Source organism: Lithobates pipiens, unplaced genomic scaffold (genome assembly GCF_037356315.1).
Source record: "Lithobates pipiens isolate NorthernLeopardFrog02 unplaced genomic scaffold, aLitPip1_a1.2 Scaffold_13, whole genome shotgun sequence".
Lineage (NCBI taxonomy): Eukaryota > Metazoa > Chordata > Amphibia > Anura > Ranidae > Lithobates > Lithobates pipiens.
Genome location: NW_027507718.1, coordinates 450174069 through 450197922, shown reverse-complemented (window position 1 = coordinate 450197922; position 23854 = coordinate 450174069). Strand labels below are relative to the sequence as shown.

The 23854-nt window shown below is 45.0% G+C and overlaps 1 protein-coding gene across 2 annotated transcripts in view; it reads left to right on the top strand.

Annotated features, from left to right (window-relative positions):
• CC2D2A (coiled-coil and C2 domain containing 2A) overlaps window positions 1-23854 on the top strand; it is a 160993-nt gene that overhangs the window by 59095 nt on the left and 78044 nt on the right. For both annotated transcript variants that reach the window (XM_077477759.1, XM_077477758.1), the window contains exons 15-16: window positions 16424-16650; window positions 18505-18682. In XM_077477759.1, the coding sequence (XP_077333885.1) occupies window positions 16424-16650; window positions 18505-18682 (405 nt within the window). The remainder of the gene's footprint in view (window positions 1-16423; window positions 16651-18504; window positions 18683-23854) is intronic.

Here is a 23854-nt window from a genome sequence, read left to right as displayed (position 1 = left end):
ATTGCAGACTCTCAGATCTGCGGTCAAACTACTGATGAACCGCAAGTGGTTGTCGCTCCGCTTTTGCATGCGAGTGCTGGGGCTCATGGTAGCCTCTTTCGAGGCAGTACCTTATGCCCAGTTCCACACCAGAGTCCTGCAGAAGGAGATTTTGACAAAATGGGACAAATCTCCGTTGTCCCTGGATCGACAGATCCAGGGGAGCCAGCCAGTCAGGGACTCTCTGATCTGGTGGTTGAGGTCCCCGGTAATTCAGTCCGGAAAATCCTTCCTTCCTCTGGAATGGACAGTGATCACTACAGATGTCTATCAGGCTGGGGTGGAGTGATGGGGATTCAGTCGGCTCAGGACCTCTGGTCGACGGACGAATCCAAGTTGCCGATCAATCTGCCCGAATTGAGAGCGATCAGGCTGTGCCTCCACACATGGTCGACGTGTCTTCAAAGCCGTCCGACCAGGATACAGTCAGACAATGCCATGGCTGTGGTGTACATAAATCACCAAGGGGGAACAAGAAGCTCAGCCGCTGCTCGGGAGGTCGCTCACATACTTCAGTGGGCAGAGCGACACGTTCCAGCCCTGTCAGCCATTTACATCCCAGGGGTGGAGAATTGGCAGGCGGACTATCTGAGTCGACAGATGCTGGACCCAGGAGAATGGGCATTGCATCCGGAGATATTCAGGCTGCTGTGCCTGAAATGGGGCACACCAGATGTGGATCTATTGGCCTCCCGTCTCAATCGGAAGGTGCCCAGATTCGTGTCCAGGATGAGAGATCAGTGGGCAGACAAGTCAGATGCGCTGGTGGCTCCGTGGGATCAGTACCAGCTGATCTACGCCATTCCTCCGCTAAAACTGTTACCACACCTGCTGCGCAGAGTGGAAGCCGAGAAGATTCCAGTAATCCTGGTGGCCCCATATTGGCTTCAGCGGCCCTGGTACGCAGACCTGGTGCGTCTGGTGGCAGACGCTCCCTGGCCACTGCCGCTGCGGGAGGACCTCCTCCTCAAGGTCCAATCTTTCAGCCTGCTTTACCATTGGTGGCTTTAACGGCATGGCTATTGAGAGCCAGCTGCTGATGAACCGGGGTCTGTTGGACTCAGTGATTCCAACTATGTTGAGGGCGCGGAAATCTTCACGGAAGATATACCATCGTACCTGGAATGCCTATATCTCCATGTGTGAGGAGAAAGGGGGGCATCCGCGTTCCTTTTCTATATCCAGAATCCTGCTGTTTCTTCAGCAAGGTGTAGACCAGAAGTTGGTGTTGAGCACCATTAAGGGGCAAATTTCAGCTCTGGCTGCCTTTTTTTTTCAGCGACCCCTGGCGTCTCAATCATTGGTAAGTACCTTTGTTCAGGAGGTACGACATGTAGTCCCTCCGGTGCGTCCAACGTTACCTCCGTGGGATTTGAACCTGGTGTTGTTGGCGCTTCAAAAACTGCCGTCTGAGAATATCAGGGAGATTCCCTTGTTGACCCTTTCACAGAAAGTGGTCTTTCTAGTGGCCATCACATCGGCCAGGAGGGTTTCAGAATTGGTCATCCACAGGGATAAGGTGGTGTTGCGTCCGCAACCGTCCTTTCTACTGATGGTGGTCTCGGCTTTTCATATCAATGAGGACATTGTATTAACATTGTTGTGTCCTAAGCCAAAGCACCCCAAAGAGGTGGCCCTTCAGGCTCTCGGCATGGTTAGGGCTCTAAAAGTGTATTTGTCTGCCACCGCTCTCTTTCGGAAGTCAGACTCGCTATTTGTTTCGGTGGCTGGTCCGAAGAAGGGTATGGCGGTCTCGTCTGCCACCATTTCCAGGTGGATCAGACAGATTGTAGTACAAGCCTACACCTTGAAGGGGCAGGTGCCCCCCTTTCCGGTCACGGCCCACTCTACAAGGGCAATCAGAACGTCTTGGGCTTTCCGACACCAAGCGTCGGTCGCTCAGGTGTGTAAGGCGGTGACCTGGTCGTCTGTCCATACGTTTACCAAGTTCTACAAGGTAGACGTCGGTGCATCGGCTGATGCCTGTTTTGGCCGCAAAGTTTTGCAGGTGGCCTTGTAGTTGCAATTGAGATTTTTTTCCTGGTTTTTCGATAAAAACGCAGTACTGTTTGTTAATGCAATGTTGCATTACTTCCGCAAAAAGGTTGCGGTGTTGGGGATCTCTCCTGTTGAGAATACCCGGTTATATGGCAGTGTGTTTTTTCCATACACTGCTGTTTTTTTGTGGGTTTAGTTTCACTAGTTCCCACTTGCCATGGTGGATGAAGTTTTATTGCTGTTTTTTCCCACCCCTCGTTTGGCACTGCTTGGGGACGTCCTATTTAGTTACAGGGAGGAGCTGTGTTGGTCGGTGAATATAAGAGAAAATAGGATTTTTGTACTCACCGTAAAATCCTTTTCTCTGTAATTCACCGACCAACACAGCACCCACCCCTCCTTTTCTCTACGTTATACTGCTTTTTGACGTACTGAGTCTGCTGGGGCAGAAGGGAGGGTTGTTAGCATGGGGCCCGCCCCCCGGGACAGGACTGAAAGTTCTGTGTATTGTTACAATTTTGCCTAGTTCTCCTAATGGCAGGCAAACAACCCATTTAGTTACAGAGAGGAGCTGTGTCGGTCGGTGAATTTCAGAGAAAAGGTTTTTACGGTGAGTACAAAAATCCTATTATTTTGAAATTGTTTAGATGAGGGGGGGCGCAGTAGGTGGTCGGAGGAAGGGGGCGGGGCTTAGTGGCGTTGGCATGCTTCAGCATCCACAACGTAGGCTGTAGAGCTAATAAATGCACCTTTCTTTATCATACATACATCATGGGACGCAGAGCCTAAGTTAATAACTTAATGGGTATATAGGCACCTTCATGTGATGGACACTGGTATACCCAATCCAGGAAGTTCACTCCCTATATAACCCCTCCTCCTTCCAGGAGCACATCAGTTTTTCGCCAGTGTCTAAGGTGTTGGTCACGAGTGAAGATGTGCTCTGAGGAGCTCCAGGAGGGACCCATGCTGGATTTAAATAGCCTCCATAGACCAGATCCATCCAAAATGCCACTGAGGCCAAAGTGGCTGGTACCTGGGCCTCGTATCTGAAGCACAAGGTTTTGCCTGTAACACTTCTCTTTGTAGGGCTGGACCCCGGGACCCAGGGATTTGGTCATCTTGCATTACCTAAAAGTTTTTCCTGGAGGGCTGCTTTTTACAGGTCCAAGGGAGTGGAACCCCGATAAAAAGGGACCGGGTACTTGAAGGTTTGCTAAACGCAGCCCGCCGTGATGGGTAAAGGTTGGATTGTCTGTTAATTCAGCAAATCCTGCAGTGGGGATAAGGTAAGGGAAGAAACGTAGGAACTAAAAAGTCCACCTATGCTTTCTTCTTTAAAGAGGAAGTAAACCCTGATGAGTTTACTTCCTCTTTCATTCCCTGCAAAGGCAAAGCATAATGGACTACTATGCATCGCATAGTAGCCCATTATGTGTCGCTTACCTGACACAGGAGCCAGCGAAAGTCACCACTGTCCCCTGTAGTCCAGCGCATCCATCTTCTCGGTGGGGTCTCGCAGCTCCGCCGATGACGTGACTCCCGCGCATGTGCACGGGAGCCGAGACGTGCGGCATTGCGCGACATCTTCGTCATCGACGATGCCATGCTCAGTGCGCCTGCGCGCCGCTGTCTACGGCGCATGCGCCGTAGATAACGGTGCCCATCTTCGGGCAAATATCTCCTAAACCGTATAGGTTTGGGAGATATTTCTTGGACCTACAGGTAAGCCTTAATCTAGGCTTACCTGTAGGTAAAAGTGGTTTGTAAGGGTTTACAACCACTTTAAGGGAAAAAAAATTGTTATGTCTTAAATTTCCACTAGAGGGAGTGTATGCACATACCTGTTGTCTTCACTTCAGTTCAAGTGGAAGTAAACCCATTGATTTAAACAGTTAAAAAAATTAAAAAAAAAGGCATCCCAGGAATGCTAACTGCACATTGGCTGTGCTCTCAGCCAAACTATCAAACCATCCAATGGCTGGTGTCATAACGAATCACATGTGCAGCACCATAGCAGTTGAAGATTAAACAGAGGCAAAGATGGCAGCTTCCTTGGCTGAAAGCGATAGGGGAGTTTACTTCCACTTTCAGTCTTAGCCCTTGTACACACAGTCGGAAATTCCGACCACAAAATCCGTCCAATTTTTTCAGACGTATTTTGTCCGAAACTGGTGTTGCATACACACGGTCGGACAAAGTTGTCGCGTGATGGCGTTTGTTCGTTCCGACGGGACTACGTTCAGCCTAGTAGCCAATAGCTTTGCTCTCATACTTTTGATCTGAGCATGCGTGGTACTTTGTCCGATCGGAATTCTCTACAAATAATCGGAAAAAGTCAGAGCGGATTTTGTTGTCGGAAAATTTGAGATCCTGCTCTAAAAAATTTTCAGTCGGTAATTACCGACGGAAAAAGTCAGATAAAGCCCACACACGATCGGATTTTCCGACAATATAATCTGATCGGACCGTTTCCGTCTGAATTTCCGACCGTGTGTACAAGGGCTAAGTCTGTGTGTGGCCGCAGAAGCTTGTGCAGGGAGATTCCTCTTAAGGTAAGGGATCGGCCGAATGTTTTTTTTTTTCTCCCCTGAAGGGACCAGAATGGTTAGAGACAGCTGTGGTTGTACCCCCTTGTAATGGGGGGGGTGCTGAGGTCCTGTTTTTTTCTGCATCAAAAAGTTTTTTCCTCTGCCTGCTGTGTAATGGGCTCTGCCTCCCCCTTTGTGCTGGGTTTTCAGACCTCCAAATGAAAAGGAGAGGGGCAGGGCCTAGGCGCAGCGCCATGCAATGTCCACGAGGATGCACGGGGGCTTAAAGGATCAGCTGGAGCAGTCTCTCCTCGGCAGCGAGGAGGACGCAAGCAGCCTACACTGGGACACAGGAGCGATGGGGCACGGAATGGTGGCAAGTGGCATTACTGATACAGGAAGGACTTTTTTCCCAGCACTAGGCTGAACTTAATAGCGGCTTTACTGTCATGACCATGTTCAGCGATTTAAGTGCAGTTTAATAGTAACTCTGTTTTTGTGCTTAGGACTATGCGTACCAAAAAAGACACCACAAAGACCAAAAATGTATCAAAGGTTTCACCCCCAGGCGTTAGGAATTCCAGTCGCATCTCCACACTGTCATCCTCGCCTGAAACACCAATTATGGCAAGCCAGGGTAAGCCATTGGAACAAATTGATGGTGCAACTGCTTCTCACATCTCAGCCCCTGTATACATGAATGAAGATGTCTTTTCCTCCACCCTGCTACCCCTAACGAAGTCTGCTGAAAGCTTGGTTTCTTCCTTGGGTTCCTTAAAACTTTCACAGCCTTTGCATGCGTTTCCTGTTCATGCGTTATTAGAACAGCTTATTTATGCTGAATGCAATCACCCGGATAAACATTTTCTTCCTCCAAAGAGATTTTCAATACTTTATCCCATGGAGGAGAAATTCACCAAAAAATGGAAGGTACCAGCAGTTGATGCTGCTATTTCCAGTGTGACTAAAAGTCTAACTTGTCAGTGGGCAATGCACAAATGCTTAAGGATCCAACAGATAAAAGGTTGGAATTCCTGTTAAAATCCTCTTTTTACTTGGCAGGTGCCATTACTCAGCCTGCAGTCGCTGCAATAGACGTCTCTCATCCCTAAAGGACCAATTTAAACAGACCCTTAAAGAGGTTCCTGCACAACAAGCCCGGGAATTGGCCGAACTACCAAAAACATTATGCTTTGCCATAGATGCCATTAAAGATTCTATTCGCCAGACGTCCCACCTTACGTTTATGCTAGTACATATGCATAGAATCCTGTGGTTAAAAAATTGCTCAGTCGAAGCACCATGTAAAAAGCTCCTGACTGGTTTCCCTTTTCATGGGGATTGGCCATTCGTGGCATGATTTGGACAAATTCATCCAAACTATTTCTAGTGGGAAAAGTACTCCCTTCATTTAAACATGCTCTTTCTCCTGCTCCAGGAGCTTCTGCCTCTAGGCAGTGGCAACAGCCTCTGCTGTCAGATTCTAGAGGAAAACCACAGGGTCAGGCTCAAAAGAAGTTCTGGGGGCCGGAAACCTGCAAAGCAGGATCCTAAAGCCTCATCAGGAAGAGTCCTCCACCCCCTTGCCAGGGTGGGGGGAAGACTTCTGCAGTTTTCAGAAGTGGACAGATGGGTCATCTCCACAGTAACTCTGGGGTACAAGCTGGAATTTCAGGACTTTCCACCGTCTCATTTCCTGAGGTAAAACGTTCCCAAAGATCCAGAGAAAAGGCAATCTCTGTTTCAGGCACTAGACCGATTAATGGCTCAGGGGTTGATCATGCAGATCCCCACAGAAGAGCAAGGTTTGGGGTTTTATTCAAACCTCTTCACAGTACCAAAACCAAATGGGGATGTCAGACCCATTCTAGATCTAAAGAATCAGTTCAGTGGTTTCTATCCTACTAGGAGAAGAACTTCTGGCATCTATCAACATCAGAGATGCATATCTGCATGTTCCTATATTTCCCGCTCACCAAAGGTGAACAGTAGCATTTCCAGCTTGTAGCCTTGCCCTTTGGGCTAGCTACAGCACCCTGGGTGTTTACAAAAGTCCTGGCCCCACCTCTAGCCAGTGTAAGGGCACAGGGCATAACAGTCTTGGCATACTTAGACGATCTATTGCTAATAGACCAGTCGTGGCTTGTTTAGAGCAAAATGTGCGCATTAAACCAGTTGCCTGGAAAGTCTGGGTTGGATTCTCAACCTAGAGAAGTCTTCCTTAAAACCGCTAAAAAGGGTGGAGTATTTGGTCCTGATCATAGCCACAGCCTAGAAAAAGGTGTTCTTGCCTCAGGCAAAAATCAACTCCATAAGAGAGCTGGTGCGGATGGTCAGGTCAAAAGGCAATCCCTCCATTCGCCTTTGCATGAGGTTGCTAGGAAACGCAGTGGCTTCTTTTGAAGCGGTTCCCTATACCTAGTTCGATTCAAGGTTGTTGCAAAACAGTTAATAAAACAAAGTATTCCTGCGCCAACTCAAGTAAATATAGAACAAGTACTGCTGCACACACTAAGGGAAATATCTGAACCCAAAGGAGTATATAGAAAAAAGGGGTAGTGATGCAATGTACATAAACAATAAAGTGCAGAAGTGCTATGAGTAAAGGCACTGAAAATACTGTAAGAGGCAATACTGGTAATGGCCAAGCCTAAGAACATAGATTAAAATGCAGATGTCGCAAAATATCCAATAGATCAGGGGTAGCCAAACTTTTTTCAAAGAGGGACAGATTTGATAAAGTGAACATGTGTGAGGGCCCACCATTTTGCCTGACATTCTTTGAACCATTAAAATTCGGTCTAAGTGTGTTCGTTCGAGCAATAATACACTGCCCAACAAAAATTCTCTTGCCTTTGTCGCACTCCTTCCCGACACAGACAAATGCTCTGCTCTTTAGGGGTACCGTTAATTCTTAATGGTACCCCACACAATGGAAAACGTGGGGTGCTTTTGGTGCAGTGCAATTTAAAAAAAAAAAAAGCTTGGGGACTTCTTTCCCTGCATTTTTGTGGGTAGGGAAGCCCATTGAAATGAATGGGCTGCCCTACACCAGGGCTGTCTTTAATATTGATTGGGCCCTGGGCAAAAATTCTCATGGGGCCCCCAAAGCCCAACCCGCCCACCCCCCCCCCCCACCCCCCCATGCAATTTCGCTCTCCGCCTGCTCTGAGATATACAATAAATAGCAGCTAGACTCAAAATCGGTTTACTGTATCAGATCAGGCATGAATGAAAGGATTCTACACCAAGTTCCAATGTAATGACAAGATTTACACTGACCACCAATGTAATGAGACATTTAGCCTGCGTTCACATTTGTGCGTCAGGAACGCATGCAAAATCTGCAGCTGCCCTTTAGCAGATACACAGTAATGCCATCAATTGTTAATGACACCCTCACACATCCGCTGACATGTGCCTCGGCACCGTGTGATTTTATAAAAGGGTTAGGGACCTTCTTCCGCATTTCTAGCACATAGAGCAGCCCATTGAAATGAATGGGCTGCCCCACACGTGACCTACATCTTTATCCACCCTGTCAGTACACCTTTGCATCATAAAACCCCTGCTAACCTCTGCACCCCAAACCTCCCCCATCCTCTCCACACCAACCCTCCACCCCCTTTAACTCTACCTGCCTACTCTACTCATCTTTGGACCCACCTATTCGCTTGCCTTTGCTGAACAGGCAGATGTTAGGCTTAATGACCACAGTTGTAGGCAGGACTTTCAAGCATGCCCCTTTACCTCCCCAGTGGGCAGCATTCAGTATAGGTGATGGTGGATTTGACCTGGGGGGGGGGGCATGATATACATATGAATGCCGCCACTATTTACATGTAAACACAGGGTCTGCAGGTGAGTCATCTGTACACAACAATAGGGCAGAGATGGGCAGCATTAGTAGCAGCACTTCACACTGAGACATTGGAACACAGCACGGGACTAAAACTTTAAGGAACAAGGGAATTTAAACCAGGATAGTTGGCAAGTATGTGGCAGCTGCTTTGGGCCCCACAACAATGACAGGGCCCAGGGCAGCTGCCCCCTTTGCCCTGCCTTAAAAACAGCCCTGCCCTACACGCAGCACACAGCCACACAGATGTGAACCAAGGGCTTGTTCACAGGTCAGGTTGGGGCAGTAAAACCACATGGTTAAGCTGTTTTTACCACCCCATCTTCTCCCCCTTTAGCTGCAGAGGGAGCAGCTGGGGGGTGTAAACGTGCTGTGGCTGCAGCAGGAGGTATACCCAGGGTGAATGGGCCTGATGCTGCATTTACAGGCTTAAAACAGATGGTGAGGAGGCAACATAATGCCTCTTTACCGCCTTTCAAATGCCCCTGAAAAGCGATCTGTGTATGGATTGCTTTTCAGAGGAGCAGCAGTCCTGGCTGCTATCACACACAAGCCCTACAAAAGCAGTTCTGATGGTACAAGAATGGGGGGGGGGGGGTCTGGATTAAAAGTAACATACACACAGACACATGCACACACATGCACACACACATATAGACACATGCATACACACACATGCACACACATACATGCACACACATACATACAGACATACATACAGATGCATATAGACACAGACATACACAGACATACACAGACATACATACAGACACATGCACAGACACGTACAGACATACGCATACATACAGATGGACACATGTATACACAGACATACATACAGACGCATACATATGCACACACATACAGACATGCATACGCATACGTACAGACATACATACAGACACATGCACACACACACATACAGACGTACATACAGACACATGCATACAGACATACATGCATACACATACATACATGCACACAAATACATAAAGACATACATGCACACACATACATGCACATACATACATACATACAGACACGTGCACACAAATACAGACATACATGCATACACACATGCATACACACACATACAGATACACATGCACAGACACATGAATAAAGCCCTTTTAAGACTAATCTAGCTTCTAGCACAGTACTGTACATTTCCAGATTCCTCATTCAGCCGGGTACTGTGCTATAGGGAGAAGCAGAGAGCACAGCACAATCCTCTGCACTTTACTTTCACTTTTGAAGCTCACGGAGCTTCTCACAGTGCCGGGGATCGGGCTCATCTGATAGCCCTGATCCCGCGGCACACTGAGATAGCCAGGCGGGCCGTTCAAAACCGGACCGCAGGCCGTGATTAGCCCACGGGCCAGACGTTGGACATGCCTGCAATAGATAAAAGCAATACTGAACAAAAATAAACAATAATATTGAAAATAATAAAATATCGGTAGTAACGATCATAAATAAATGCCAGTAACATTTAAAGTGATTATATAGTGATAGTAAGTCCTTTTTATAGGTGAATAAAATATATTAAAGTGTCCATGAAGAATTCATTCTTATATTCAATAAAGTGCAGCATATATGGCGACTTGTAAACACAAAGATAAAGTGCTGGTGCTGGTGATAAATCTCTATGGTGTAATGCTGGTGCTGGGTGACTTCTTTATCCTCCATGCTGTATAGTGTATGGGTGTCCCCATACCTTACTGCTGTAAGGTAACAGCATGTGAATATATACCTTTGGTGTTGGAAACAGTTAGAGATCCCCTGGTGGTTGTCCTATAGTGGCATCTCCGGCTCTTACTGTTGCAAAACAGTATCCTGTCTACTTGGAACAAAACAATTCAAGCTTTAGACTTGCCAATGCGGCTGTCCCCAAAGGTGTCCCAAAGCCTCAGTTGGTGGTTGCTAATCCAGAATCTGCTGAAAGGAAAATCCTTCAGACCAGTTATCTGGAAAGTGGTAATGGCTGGCAGATGCCAGCCTTTCAGGCTGGGGAGCAGTACTAGAAAAGCCGACTGTCCAGGGATAGTGGTCAAGAGCCGAAAGAACTTTGCCCATCAATATCCTAGAGATTCGGGTAGTGCGTCTGGCTCTAAAGGCCTGGACTTCCAGGTTACGGGATTGTCCTGTCAGGACCCAATCCGACAATGCCACAGCTGTGGCCTATATCAATCACCAAGGGGGCACCAAGAGTCTCTCAGCGCAGAGAGAGGGGAACCATATTCTAACTTGGGCAGAAAGGAATGTTTCGTGCCTATCGGCAGTCTTCATTCCGGGATTAGAGAATTGGCCCATGATATCCTCCAAGAAAAGGATTTTACAGGTAAGCTGTTTATAAAAATCCTAGGAGGGACACAGAGCGGACAAGTGGCATGTGAGTATGGGAGACACAGGCATTCCCAGGCACATTTACTTAAGCATCAGGCTGAGCTTAATGGCAGTGGCAGTTGCTGGACTATTGCTCAGCAGTGGGTGCTTTTTTTTTTTTTTTTTGGTAGTACCTCTGCATTTGTGCTAAGTACTATGACCAGAGGAGGTGGTACAAATGCGACAAAAACCAAGGACACAAAGGGGCCGCGCTCAGGACCCTCCCTCTGCAACACCATCCCGATCTAGGGAGGATGGTCAGAGTGAGCCATCGGGGTCATCAGGGGCTGTAATTGCTTCTAACACTTCAGCACCTGTCTATATAACTGAGCAGGGTTTCTCCTCAGCTATGAGTAGTTTAGACGAAAGATTAGTGGCTTTAATCACATCTTCACAGAGTCGAAGAAAATGCATTAGGTCCTCTTCTACCACCAACTTCACTGAACTTCACTGAACTTCACTTGGACCAAAGCATGGTCACCATAGTCAACTACCAGGAATACATAGGTTGGGTCCTCAACCTAGAGAAATCTTCTTTAAAGCCAGTATAAAAGACTATAGTACTTGGGTCTGGTCAGTCCAGAAGAAGGTGTTTTTACCCCAGGCAAAGATCGGCGCCATAAAGGAGCTGGTTCAGGGGGTCAGGACAAAGAAGGGTCCTTCCATTTTCCTTTGTATGAGGTTGTTGGGAAAGATGGTGGCTTCATTGGAAGCAGTTCCCTATGCAAGTTTCATTTGAGACTGCTGCAAAACAGTATCCAGTCAGCCTGGAACAAGAAGATTCAAGCACTAGATTTTCCAATGCGTTTGTTGCCAAAAGTGCACCAGAGCCTCAGTTGGTGTAGGATAGGATATCAGAGAATCTGCAGAAGGGGAAATCCTTCTTACTGGTTACCTGGAAGGTGGTAACAATCGATGCCAGCCTTTTAGGTTGGGGAGCAGTCCTGGAAGAAGTGTCTGTCCAGAACCGAAAGGACCTTGGACATCAATTTTCTAGAGATTCGGGCAGCGCGTCTAGCCCTAAGAGCCTGCACATTCAAGTTGCAGAATTCTCCTGTCAGGATTCAATCCAACAATGCCAGAGCAGTGGCTTATATCAATCACCAAGGGGGCATCAGAAGTCAGGCAGCCCAGGGAGAGGTAAACCATATCCTAAGCTGGGCAGAAAAACATGTCGTCCCTCTTCATTCCAGGGGTAGGGAACTGGTGGGCAGACTACTTAAGTCGCCGGCAGTTGTTCCCGGGTAATGGTCCTTTCACCCCGACATCTTCCTGGCTTTATGCCAAAGATGGGGGATCCCAGATGTAGATCTGTTTGCGTCCTAGTTCAACAACAAAGTCAACAACTTTGTGTCAAGAACAAGGGATCCACTCACATGCGGAACAGATGCGTTGGTGACCCTGTGGGATCAGTTCTCACTGATTTATGCATTCCCTCCTATTCTACTGCTACCTCGACTTCTTCGCAGGATGAAGCGGGAAAGGAAGTCGGTAGTTCTTGTGGCCCAGAAGATCTTGGTATGCAGAAATAGTAAAGATGGTGGTCTCTACCACCACGTCCAGACCTGCTATTGCAGGGACCAGTGTTCCACCCTACCTTACAAAACGTTAAATTTGACGGTTTGGCTATTGAAACCATTCTGAAGAATTGCAGGCTTTCAGGATCGGTAATACCTACCTTGATTAATGCAAGGAAGCCAGCTTCCAGAGTCATTTATTATAGAGTCTGGAAGGTATATGTTTCCTGGTGTGAATCCAGGGGTTGGCATCCTAGGAAGTATGTCATAGGTAGAATTCTTGCCTTTCTGTAAATAGGGCTAGAGATGAAACTGGGCTTGAGTACCATCTGGGGGAAGGGAGGTACAACAGTAGCCTGTATCCCCTGCCCCCCTTGCGGGGTGCGGCTGCGGCTTCATATGTTGAGTTTTATTTTTCTCCACAAAAGTTCCCAAAGAAATTCCCACCTCCTAGCCCTCCCTTCTCTCCCCTCTCGATCAAGGAGTGTATCAAATGCCGTCTGCGTATCCGCAAACTATGGCTTATTATACAGAGGGGGAACATGTGTGATTGACGGAGGGGGCATAAAAAATTGGTCAGCCGAAGCACCTAGCTAAAGGCTTCTGACTAGTTACCCTTTTCATGGGGTTTGACTATTTGGGGAGGATTTGGACAAATACATCCAAACGATTTATAGTGGGAAGAGTACTCTTTTGCCAGTCAAAAGAAAGTATAAACGTCCTTCATTTAATATGACTCTTTCACCTGCGCCAGGGACATCCGCCTCAAGGCAGTGGTGATGGCCTCCACTGTCAGACCCTAGAGGAAAGTCTCAGGGTCAGGCCCACACACAGAAGAAGACCTGAGGCTGGAAATCTCCGAAGCAGAATACTAAAGCCTCATGATGAAGAGGTGCCCCCTCTTGCCAGAGTGAGGAGAAGACTTATGTAATGCTCAGAAATCTGACAAGAGGAAATTCAGGACAGATGATTCATCTCCACTGTGCCTCTAGGATACAAACTAGAATTTTGGGAGTTTCCACCATCTCGTTTTCTGAGATCAAACGTTCCCAAAGATCCAGGGAAAAGGCATTCTCTATTTCGGGCATTAGACCGATTACTGGCTCGGGGGGGATCATACAGATCCCCACAGAAGTGCAAGGTTTGGGGTTTTATTCAAACCTCTTTACGGTACCAAACACAAATGGAGATGTCAGACCCATTCTAGATCTAGAGAATCTACATCAGTTCCTGAAGATCCTCTCCTTTTTCACATGGAGTCGATCAGGTCAGTAGTTTCTATCCTATAAGGAGGACAACTTCTGACATCAGGGATGCATATCTGCATGTCCCTGTATTTCCCTCTCACCAAAGGTTTCTGTGGTCCGAAGTAGAACAGCAGCATTTTCAGTTTGTAGCCTTGCCCTTTGGGCTAGCTACAGTACCCTGGGTGTTTACAAAAGTGCTGGCCCCACCTCTAGCCAGGTTAAGGGCACAGGGCATAACAGTCTTGGTGTACCTAGACAATCGGTGGCTTCTTTGGAGGAAAGTGTACGCATTACAACCAGTTTTGTGAGATGAAACAAAAAGCGCCAAAAAATTAGGAATAAACAGTGAAAATGTATACCCTGTAAATAAATAGTATACATAATATCCTAATTATAAACGTGCACAGCTGCTAAACATTCTAAGTGATACACCACACTGGTTACAAAATTGTTAAATAATATAATGTAGCGCTATACATGAAAATTACTTAAATCACCAAGGGGGCACCAAGAGTCTTGTAGCGCAGACAGAGGTGAACTATATTCTAACTTGGGCAGAAAGGAATGTTCCGTGCCTATCCGCAGTCCTCATTCCGGGAGTAGAGACTTGGTAAACGGACTACCTGAGTCACCAGCAGTTGTTCCTGGGGGAATCGTCTCTTCACCCGTGACTTTGTTCGAGCTGTTTGCCAAAAATGGGGGACTCCGGACGTAGATCTCCTAGTGTCCACATTCAACATGAAGTTAGTCAGCTTTTTGTCCAGGACAAGGTATCCACTCACATGGGGAAGAGATGCGTTAGTGACCCCGTGGGATCATTTCCCACTGTTCTATGCATTTTCCCCTATTCAGTTGCTGCCATGATGTCTTTTCAGGATCAAGCTGGAAAGAAAGCCGGTAATTCTGGTAGCACCAGCATGGACTAGAAGGTCATGGTATGCAGAAATCGTAAAGATGGCAGTGGAGGATCCATGGTCCCTTCCACTACGGCCAGACCTACACCCACAGGGGCCGATATTCCATCCTACCTTATGAATGCTAAATTGAATGGCTTGACTATTGAAACACACATTTCTGAAGAAATGTTAGCTATCCGGGTCAGTTGTCTCTACCTTGATTAATGCAAGAAAGCCAGCTTCCAGAACAATATATTATAGAGTCTGGAGGGCATATGTTTCCTGGTGTGAATCCAAGGGTTGGCACCCTCAGAGATATATCATAGGCAGAATTCTTGCCTTTCTACAATTAGGGGTAGAGATGAAGTTGGCTTTGAGTACTATTAAGGGCCAAGTCTCAGCTTTATTGGTCTTATTTCAAAGACCGCTTGCTACACATTCTTTAGTCTGAGGTTTTATGCAAGGGGTGATGCGGCTTAATCCGCCAGTTAAATCACCTTTGAACCCTTGGGACTTGAACTTAATTTTGTCAGTGTTACAAAAACAGACATTTGAACCAATACAACATATTCCCTTAGTCCTTCTGACAAGGAAGATGGTGTTCTTGGTTGCTATATCCTCAACAATTAGGGTTTCAGAATTGGCTGCTCTTTCTTGTAAAGAGCCATACTTAATTATTCATGAGGATGGAGTGGTGTTACGCCCTTATCCAGATTTTTTGCCAAAAGTGGTCTCAGGTTTTCACATGAGCCAAGATATTGTCCTGCCATAGTTTTTTCCAAAACCATGTTCCAGGGAAGAGAAATCATTACATTGTCTTGATGTGGTTAGAGCGGTCAAAGTCTATTTAAAGACGACTGCTCAGATTCTGAAGACTGATGTCTTATTTGTTCTGCTTGAAGGTCCTAAGAAAGGACAGGCAGTATCGAAATCCACTGTCACTAAGTGGATTCAGCAAGTTATAATTCAGACTTCTGTTTTAAGGGGTAAGATTCCACCTTTTCAAGTCAAACCACACTCTACCAGGTCGGTTAGTGCTTCTTGGGCAGTGCGTCACCAGGCCTCCATGGCTCAGATCTGTAAGGCCACAACTTGGTCTTCAGTACATGCATTCACCAAAGTTTCGGGTGGATGTATGGAGGCATAGGGATATCGCCTTTGGGTGCAGTGTGCAGCAGGCAGTGGTATAAGTCCTCAAGTCTGGGGGTGCCCTATGGGTTGTGCCTCCCTCCCTGCTAATAGCATTGCTATGGGATGTCCCACATAGTGATTACTATGGTGCTCTGTGTCCCATGATGTATGATAAAGAAAATAGGATTTTTATAACAGCTTACCTGTAAATTCCTTTTCTTGGAGTAGATCATTGGACACAGAGGTCCCTCCACTCTTTTTGGGGTTTAGGTATATTGCTTTGCTACAAAAACTGAGGTACTCCTGGAAGGAGGAGGGGTTATATAGGGAGTGAACTTCCTGTATTGGGTATACCAGTGTCCATCACCTGAAGGTGCCTACATACCCACATAGTGATTACTATGGTTCGCTGTGTCCCATGATGTACTCCAAGAAAAGGATTTTTACAGGTAAGCTGTTATAAAAAAAAAAAAAATGTCAACCCAATTAACTATAAACTATTACTGTGTAATGTAAAATAATTATTAAAATCAAACTGCACAGCCACACTTCATTGCCCTCACACCTACTGTTTGTTTTCTGGTACACTGATGGCTGTTTTCATATGGAGACTTTTTTTGCTTGCAATATTTATAGTGCCACATCTACACCAAGGACTTCTAATTGTGTCACTAGCTTCCTTACATGAATTTGATGTAATGTACTGGAAGACGTACCAAGGGCCCACAATCCAGCCCTGGACATAGGGTGACATTAGTTAACACTGCAATTATTTTTGCTTTGTTTAAAATGCTCTGTTTTTGTTTTTATTCAATTGCAGAAACGGAGGAGTAAGAAAGAAGGCATGGAACAAAATGATGAAGCTGAGGTTGACTATATGGTAGAAGAGCCAACTAAACCTTCCCTGCCCACACAAATAGACAGGCATGATGTGGAGGTACAAGTTCGAGATAAAGCAGCAAACATCAGGAGAAGACCTGGAGAGCCTATTCTCAACCCTGAACTAAGCATGTCTGGATATGTCACCCCAGATAACGAATGCCCAAGGTAAAATATTCACTGATATTGGTTATCGTTATGGAAGAGGTCCATAGTTATGGTGAGATTTGTGCCAAATAGGCCTAGAAGGGTAGAATTCTCAAAGACTCTTGTAAAATCATTGTACCCACACTCAGTAGATTCAAATGCAACAGCCCACTTCCCTGTGGGGGAGAAAAACCCCTGCATGCTGTCACTGATTAAGGAGGACAACATGGGTTTAACGCAGAGGCGTAGCTTGACGCATGTGGGCCCTGATGCAAAAGTTGACCTGCCCCCCCCCCCCACTACTTCCAACGTGCGTGCAGATACATCCACCGCATGCCAAGCTACTCAAAGTGGCTTAAGAGTTTTGAGTTCCCAGAGTTCCTCTTTACATCAGAGGACAGCGATCGCTGCTGGAGAATCAGAGAACAGGGACCCCTGGCAGGTCACTTAGCAGAGCTCCTTTCCCATCCCAGCACTGTATACAGCCCCCCCCCCCCCCCCCCCCCACTACACAAGGCTGAAGTCGCATTCCTTTACACAAAGTCTGTTGGTCTTCACAGGGTGTATCTGGCTTTTATGTTGCCCTTCTGACCTGTGAAATCCCCTGGTCGGAACGGCAGTGTAGTTGCAGTAGACAGATGCACCCTGTGCAGATCATGGCTAACTGGCTGTGTTGTAGAGGAATGTAATTTCAGCCCTGCGGAGGAGGAACAGCATAGAGTGCTGTAATGGGAAAGGAGCTCAACAGCCGGGCATAGCGTACAGGCTGGAGGGGGTGGTCAGGGGGCTTTGGGGGAGGGCAAATTAGATCTGGGAGGGCAAAGCCATGTGATCCAAAATCTGGAGCCTGCAGCCCTTCGGGGGTGCCCTGAGGAGGTTTTAAGGGATTTGTTTTAGAAATTTCTGAACGTTTCTCTGTCAGTGTTAGCAGGTGTTGGGGGAAGGTCATCTCCCAGAGGTGTGTGTCTTTTCCCCAGTTGTCAGGGAAGTGGGGTAAGTAGACATCCCCAAATGGGTGGGTACAGAGAATCGCAGCTGGTGACTAGGAGACACTGAACAGTGTCATCCCTCACCAGTGACATCGGTCCCATCGTGGCTACAGGATGGCACTCACCTCCTCTTGCCTCGCTGAGCTCTGTTACCATTCCATGTTGCCAGCACACAGCACAGACGCTTCCGCATCCTGGGCTGTTCTCACCTCGTGCTCCTCTCCATTCAGGAAATAGCTCACAGCTTCTCCCTGGCCAATGGGAACAGAGGGGTGTGGACTGTGGAAGGCAAAGTAGAAGGCCAGTACTGGAGCATGGCTGTGGGGCCCTAGGGCTGATCGGTACTGGATTTTGTGAAGGATATGATAATATGACAGGAAGACTGCAGGGGCCACCTGGAGCTAGGGGCGGGGTTGAGATTGTGACCCCTGCAACCCCTTATGCTACGCCCATGGTTTAACGTGTAAAATGTTGATAAAGCCTTAAGTACTCACTTTATGAGTTGAGTTACAGCTAGAGTGAGGTCATTGCTATTGTCAGTTTATAAGGAAAAAATTAAGGGTGAAACGCCAAGGGTGGGGAGCTAAAAATTAAGGCATTAATTTAGGAATAAATGTATGTTCTGGCAAAAAAAGACATCATTAACTGTGTGTGTTAATAATATTAAGCACTATTGCATAGCCATGTTTTCGCTGTTTTGTTTTCATTGGGGTTTTTTTGCAACTAGAATAAATCATTTATTAATCTTGTGAATGTGAACACTCTTTCAAGAAGGATCATGAAACTTAATATCTTGCAGATGCTGTAGCCACTGTGAAATATCGTTACAAGTTTGTTTTCATTGCTGATTATGCAAGGTCTATATTTCTTTTTCTCTGCTCTTCAGGGGAGAAGTTGTGAGACGTGAGGATATACTGAAGCATTCTTTGTTCATAAAGATTCTTTTCAACAATAAAGAAGTTTCCAGAACTGTGACAGTCCGGCTGGGGCATGACTTCCGAGTCCACATGGGGCAAATATTTAACCTGCAGATCTTTAATTGGCCTGAGAGCATAAAATTACAGGTATACATGGCTGCAAAAACAACATACAGATTACTTGGCTTTAAACAGGAATCCAATAACCGACTAAACTATTTAAGTCAGTCAAAGTCAATCCAGTCTAATAGTGCTCTAATTCTGTACAAGCAAGTTATCAATTTGTTTAAGGGTTATATCCAATAATAGTGTAGCATGTTCTACTCAGTACCTAAAGCCCAACTCCAGCCAATACGTTTACTTCCCTTGCAGGACAAAGCAGCAGGTTCACTTTTATGCCCTCTTCCCATTTTATATATTTTGCATACCATGACATGCATGAAATGCATACATTTCTATACTCATCAAAGTAAGGCCTTGTGTTCTACAAGGGCACACAAATACCAATGGTTCTATGTGCCCTGTTCACACCACACCGTGCTGATTTTTTTTTTTCTGCGCAGGAATCTGCAACATGTGTGCAGTTTTCTGCACAGGAAAAAAAACTGACATGACATCAACACTGGTGTGAGCAGGGCACATAACTGACGTGCATGAAAACTGATGTCACCGTGCATGAAAACTGATATAATTAATGCGAAACTGATTTCTCTGCAAATGAAATTGCATGGTTTTCCCATTAGTTCCAATCAGTTTTCAAGTTTTCATTCACATTTGGTGTAAATGAGTCCTAATGCATTTTTTATTTTAACTGTACTATCTGCCTTCATATTGTAAAGCATTGTGCAAACTGTTGGCACTAAAAAAAATCCTGTATAATAATAGTAATAATAATATTGTCCTCTCTCAAGTTGTCATTAAAGCAGGTCTCCTACTAAACGCTTTCTAAATAAAGGCTGACAAATTCAGATCCACAAGAACTTCCAAACTGAAACATCATCAAAATCCAAAATACTCAAGAAAATCAAATTGGCACCTCCACCATGTTGCAAACACACCAATGTATGTTCCCTTTGGCCCCAATTGGTTCCACTGTTTATTTACATCATCACACATGCACATTCTGACTTTTTTACATATTTAGTCATTATGTCATGCCACCTCCCCAGCTGTACATACCTTTCCTATGCTCCCCTGCACTCCAGCAACCGAACTGGCAGAAGGACATCCTTGTGAAAAATCTTGAGTTGCTCCAGTTGGAGTTGGCTCTACCCACCCCCATATAACAGCACTGGGCCAGTCACCAGCTCTGTGATATGATTCTCCATACCTAACCAACCTTCTAGATAGGTAGGCCTCATGCTCGGTGGGTGTTAAAAACGTGGCTGTTAGAGGCATCTGACATAAATGCCCCCTCTGTTCGCCTAGGTGTCCTTGCATAAATAAGGGTTTACAGGCATCTAGAGGCAGAAAAAAAAATCACTTGCGTGTTCAGGAAAGGAGTGTTTGGACAGAAAAATCGCCTGAACGTGTGAAAACATACCTAAATGTATTTAAAAAAAAAACGTTTTTAGGCATGCTTTTCTTGTTCATTATGTTTTTATTGGTATTAAAAGTGGAGAACAGACCATAAAAAAGATCAACTAGGCCAATCTTACAACAATTTTGGATCATCCGTACATATACATGGAAAAATATTTAATCTAGTACGAAGGTATAAAGATCTAGAATTTCAATGCTATATTAGGAAAGATGAGTAGAGAGGGAAGAGCAATCAAGTGTATTTTTACCACTGTTTTTATCCTGCCAGTGGAAAAGCATTCAGAAGAGCTTGACAAACGCCCAGTGCATGAGGCTTAAGAGTAATAGAAGTAGGCTACAATAAATTGAAATACAATGTGTAAATCAGTGATTCTCAAACTGTGTGTCGCATGAGATTTGCAGGTGTACCACATGGGACTTTTTAAAAATATTTAAAATTGCTAGCATTTTGAAACCTTGAACATATCGAAAAAGGAAATGGTAAATCAATGCAAAAGTTAAAGTAACATCTATAAAAATGCAATCTCTGTCAGTCTGTTATTCATTGGTTCCTTCCGTAACGCAAGACTTGTGTGAGATCTCGGGAGAACTAGATCGCTCTAATTATATTATAATATTCCAAATATTCTATTCCAAATTTGATGCTTATAAATAAAATGTGTTCATTGTTTAGCGATGGAGAAATACTTAATCAAGTCTGGAACTCTGAAAGAGATACTGGTAAATGAAAAGGAAGGAAGCGAAAGTACAAAGAAGATTACAATCGCTTCAATCTAATTAGCTTTCGAAAGCAGGCATATCCTTCACATTAAATTTAAAATTAAATCTATATGTAAAAATAAATAAGTTCTTCACCACAAATTGTTAAATCTTTTCAGGTGTGCAGTGAAAATTTTTAGATCCTTTTTGGTATGCCACAAGACAAAAATTTTTGAGAAACACTGGTGTAAATGAATATATGATTTACATCAATAGAGTGACAGTGCAGCAAAGGAAAGTGCATGCTGTTGTGGACAGGGCAATAAAACCATTGCTTTGTTGTGCCGCTATGTGTTTTGAACAAGCTGTTTATTTGCCAAATTTTTCAACCTTTTTTATTTATAGCGCTGACATTCTTTGGCGCTTCAAACAAATTGAGGACCATTCTCATTTTTCCTTGCCAAAGGAACTTACATTTCAACATCCTATAGCAAAAACACGCACCTACCTAATGTGGTAGCAAGACGTTTAGGCTAATAAGTATGATTTCAGGATGAAATTGGATTCCTTGTGGGAGTTGAATCCAGAATCTCAGCAAGGCAAAACAAGAGTTACATAGTTACATAGTTAGGTTGAAAAAAGACACAAGTCCATCCAGTTCAACCTTAAAAACAAATAAATAAAATAAAAAATAATCGTACATTCCAAATACCCAATTTTATGCCCACAATTGATCCAGATTTCCGAGCACTCAGGTAGAGGCATTCACTTTATTCTCTATCCCCCAGCTGCTGGTAATTCTTGTTCCCCCGTACAGATACCATGAAACTATATGTAATCCAGCTCTTCCAAAAAGTCATGCACCGCCCAAAACATATTTGCTTTGTCCCTTGTTTCCAAAGTCAATAAAAGTCCATCTAAATCCTCTTATGTTATATATTTTTTTCCTTCTTCCGTTTATGAAAAAATTTTAAACTCTCACCACACATTTTAACACTCAACCCCCCCCCCCCCCCCCCCCCCCCCAAAATGAAACAGTGGGTCATAAAACGCTTGATGGAAAAATACTTGACATATACTTTGAAGAAAAAGTGAATAGTGAACCAGATTATATAGGAATCTTATGTGAATGAAATGTACAATAGCCTTAGAAAAAAAGATTACAGCTGACATGACATTATTATGATAAGTTTGTATAGTTGCGCAAAAGATCTGTTTAGCAGATGTCGCTTTGTAGCAGAAAATCGCATATGAGGAAACAAGGAGAAGAAAATGTGACCAATAATAGATACACAATAACAGTGTTAAATGGTTTAGATGGCCTAAAGAGATATAACCATAATGTCAATTTTATTCACATGGAATTAACCCTCTAAGAAATGATATTATTATTAAAAAGGATAGTAAAGAGAGACAGTACAGTTACAATACAATAAAAGTGGGCTAGGAGTGCCCTACTCCTGAGAGCTTATCTAAGACAGTGCCAGTTTAAATGTTTAAAACATGGTCCTTTTAGAGTTTAAACCAATGTTCTGGCTCACCAAAGCTGATGAGATGTTTAGTTTGGCATCAGCTTTAGGTAAAACTGTTGGGTCTTAAAACTGGAAAAGATAATAATGCTGCTTTCTGAGGTGGCCAAATATACCTGTGATAATACTCAAACCAATCTGTTTCTCCAAGGAGCACCTTGAATTTCAGACTTAGGCTGCATACAACACCTCTACAGCTGTGGCCAAAAGTTTTTTGAGAATGACACAAATATTAATTTTCACAAAGTCTGTTGGCTCAGTTTTTATGATGACAATTTGCATATACTCCAAAATGTTATGAAGAGTGATCAGATGAATTGCAATTAACTGCACAGTCCCTCTTTGCCATGAAAATTAACTTCATCCCATAAAAAACATTTCCACTATACTTGTGAAGAAGGCTTCAGGGAGCCCAAGAAAGTCCAACAAGCGCCAGGACCGCCTCCTACAATTGATTCAGCTGTGGGATCAGGACACCACAAGTGCAGAGCTTGCTCAGGAATGGCAGCAGGCAGGTGTGAGTGCATCTGCACGCACAGTGAGGTGAAGACTTTTGGAGGATAGCCTGGTATGAAAAAGGGCAGCAAAGAAGCTGCTTCTCTCCAGAAAAAACTTCAGGGACAGACTGATAGTCTGCAAAAGGTACAGGGATTGGACTGCCGAGGACTGAGGTAAAGTAATTTTCTCTGATGAATCCCCTTTTTGATTGTTTGGGGCATCCAGAGAAGAAAAGGTGAGCGCTACCATCAGTCCTGTGTCATGCCAACAGTAAAGCATCCTGAGACCATTCATGTGTGGGGTTGCATCTCAGCCAAGGGAGTAGGCTCACTCACAATTCTACCTAAGAACATAGCCATGAATAAAGAATGGTACAGAAAAATCTAGTGAGAGCAACTTCTCCCAGCCATCCAAAAATAGTTTGGTGGTGACGAACAATGCCTTTTCCTGTATGATGGAGTACCTTGCCATAAGGCAAAAGTGATAACTAAGGGCTTGAGAAACAAAACATCGAAATTTTGGGTCCATGGCCAGGAAACTCCCCAGACCTTAATTCCATTGAGAACTTGTGGTCTCTTGACATGCCTGATGAAGGAGCATGCATGCTCTGACCACACACTCATCCCCACTCCTCCTACAACCGGAAGTGACGTGTATTGCCGCCCCAGAGCCGTTCTGAGAGTCTGGACACGCTGGGAGCCACCAGCATCAACCGAACTACCAGCTGCCTCTCCACCTGCAAGCCGACCGCCTTCCCATAATGAGTGGATGAACCTCCCTATTATTCCAATGTGCTGACAAAGCTATGATCTTGTGAGTTACCAATTGTCTACTTTGAAATAAATGTTTTTACATGGTTGCACTTAGATTGGCGCTGCCCTCCTTTTGTGTCTTGTTTCCTGCAGAGCCCCTTTTTAGTTTGTTACGAGCCGGCAGCCATCTCTGTCAGCACACCTGAGACCACCATTACATTCTTGTGCTGCACATGAACTATCCTACATGGACTCCCTGTTTAAATAGAGTATTTAATTACCCACACTCTCTCTGACCA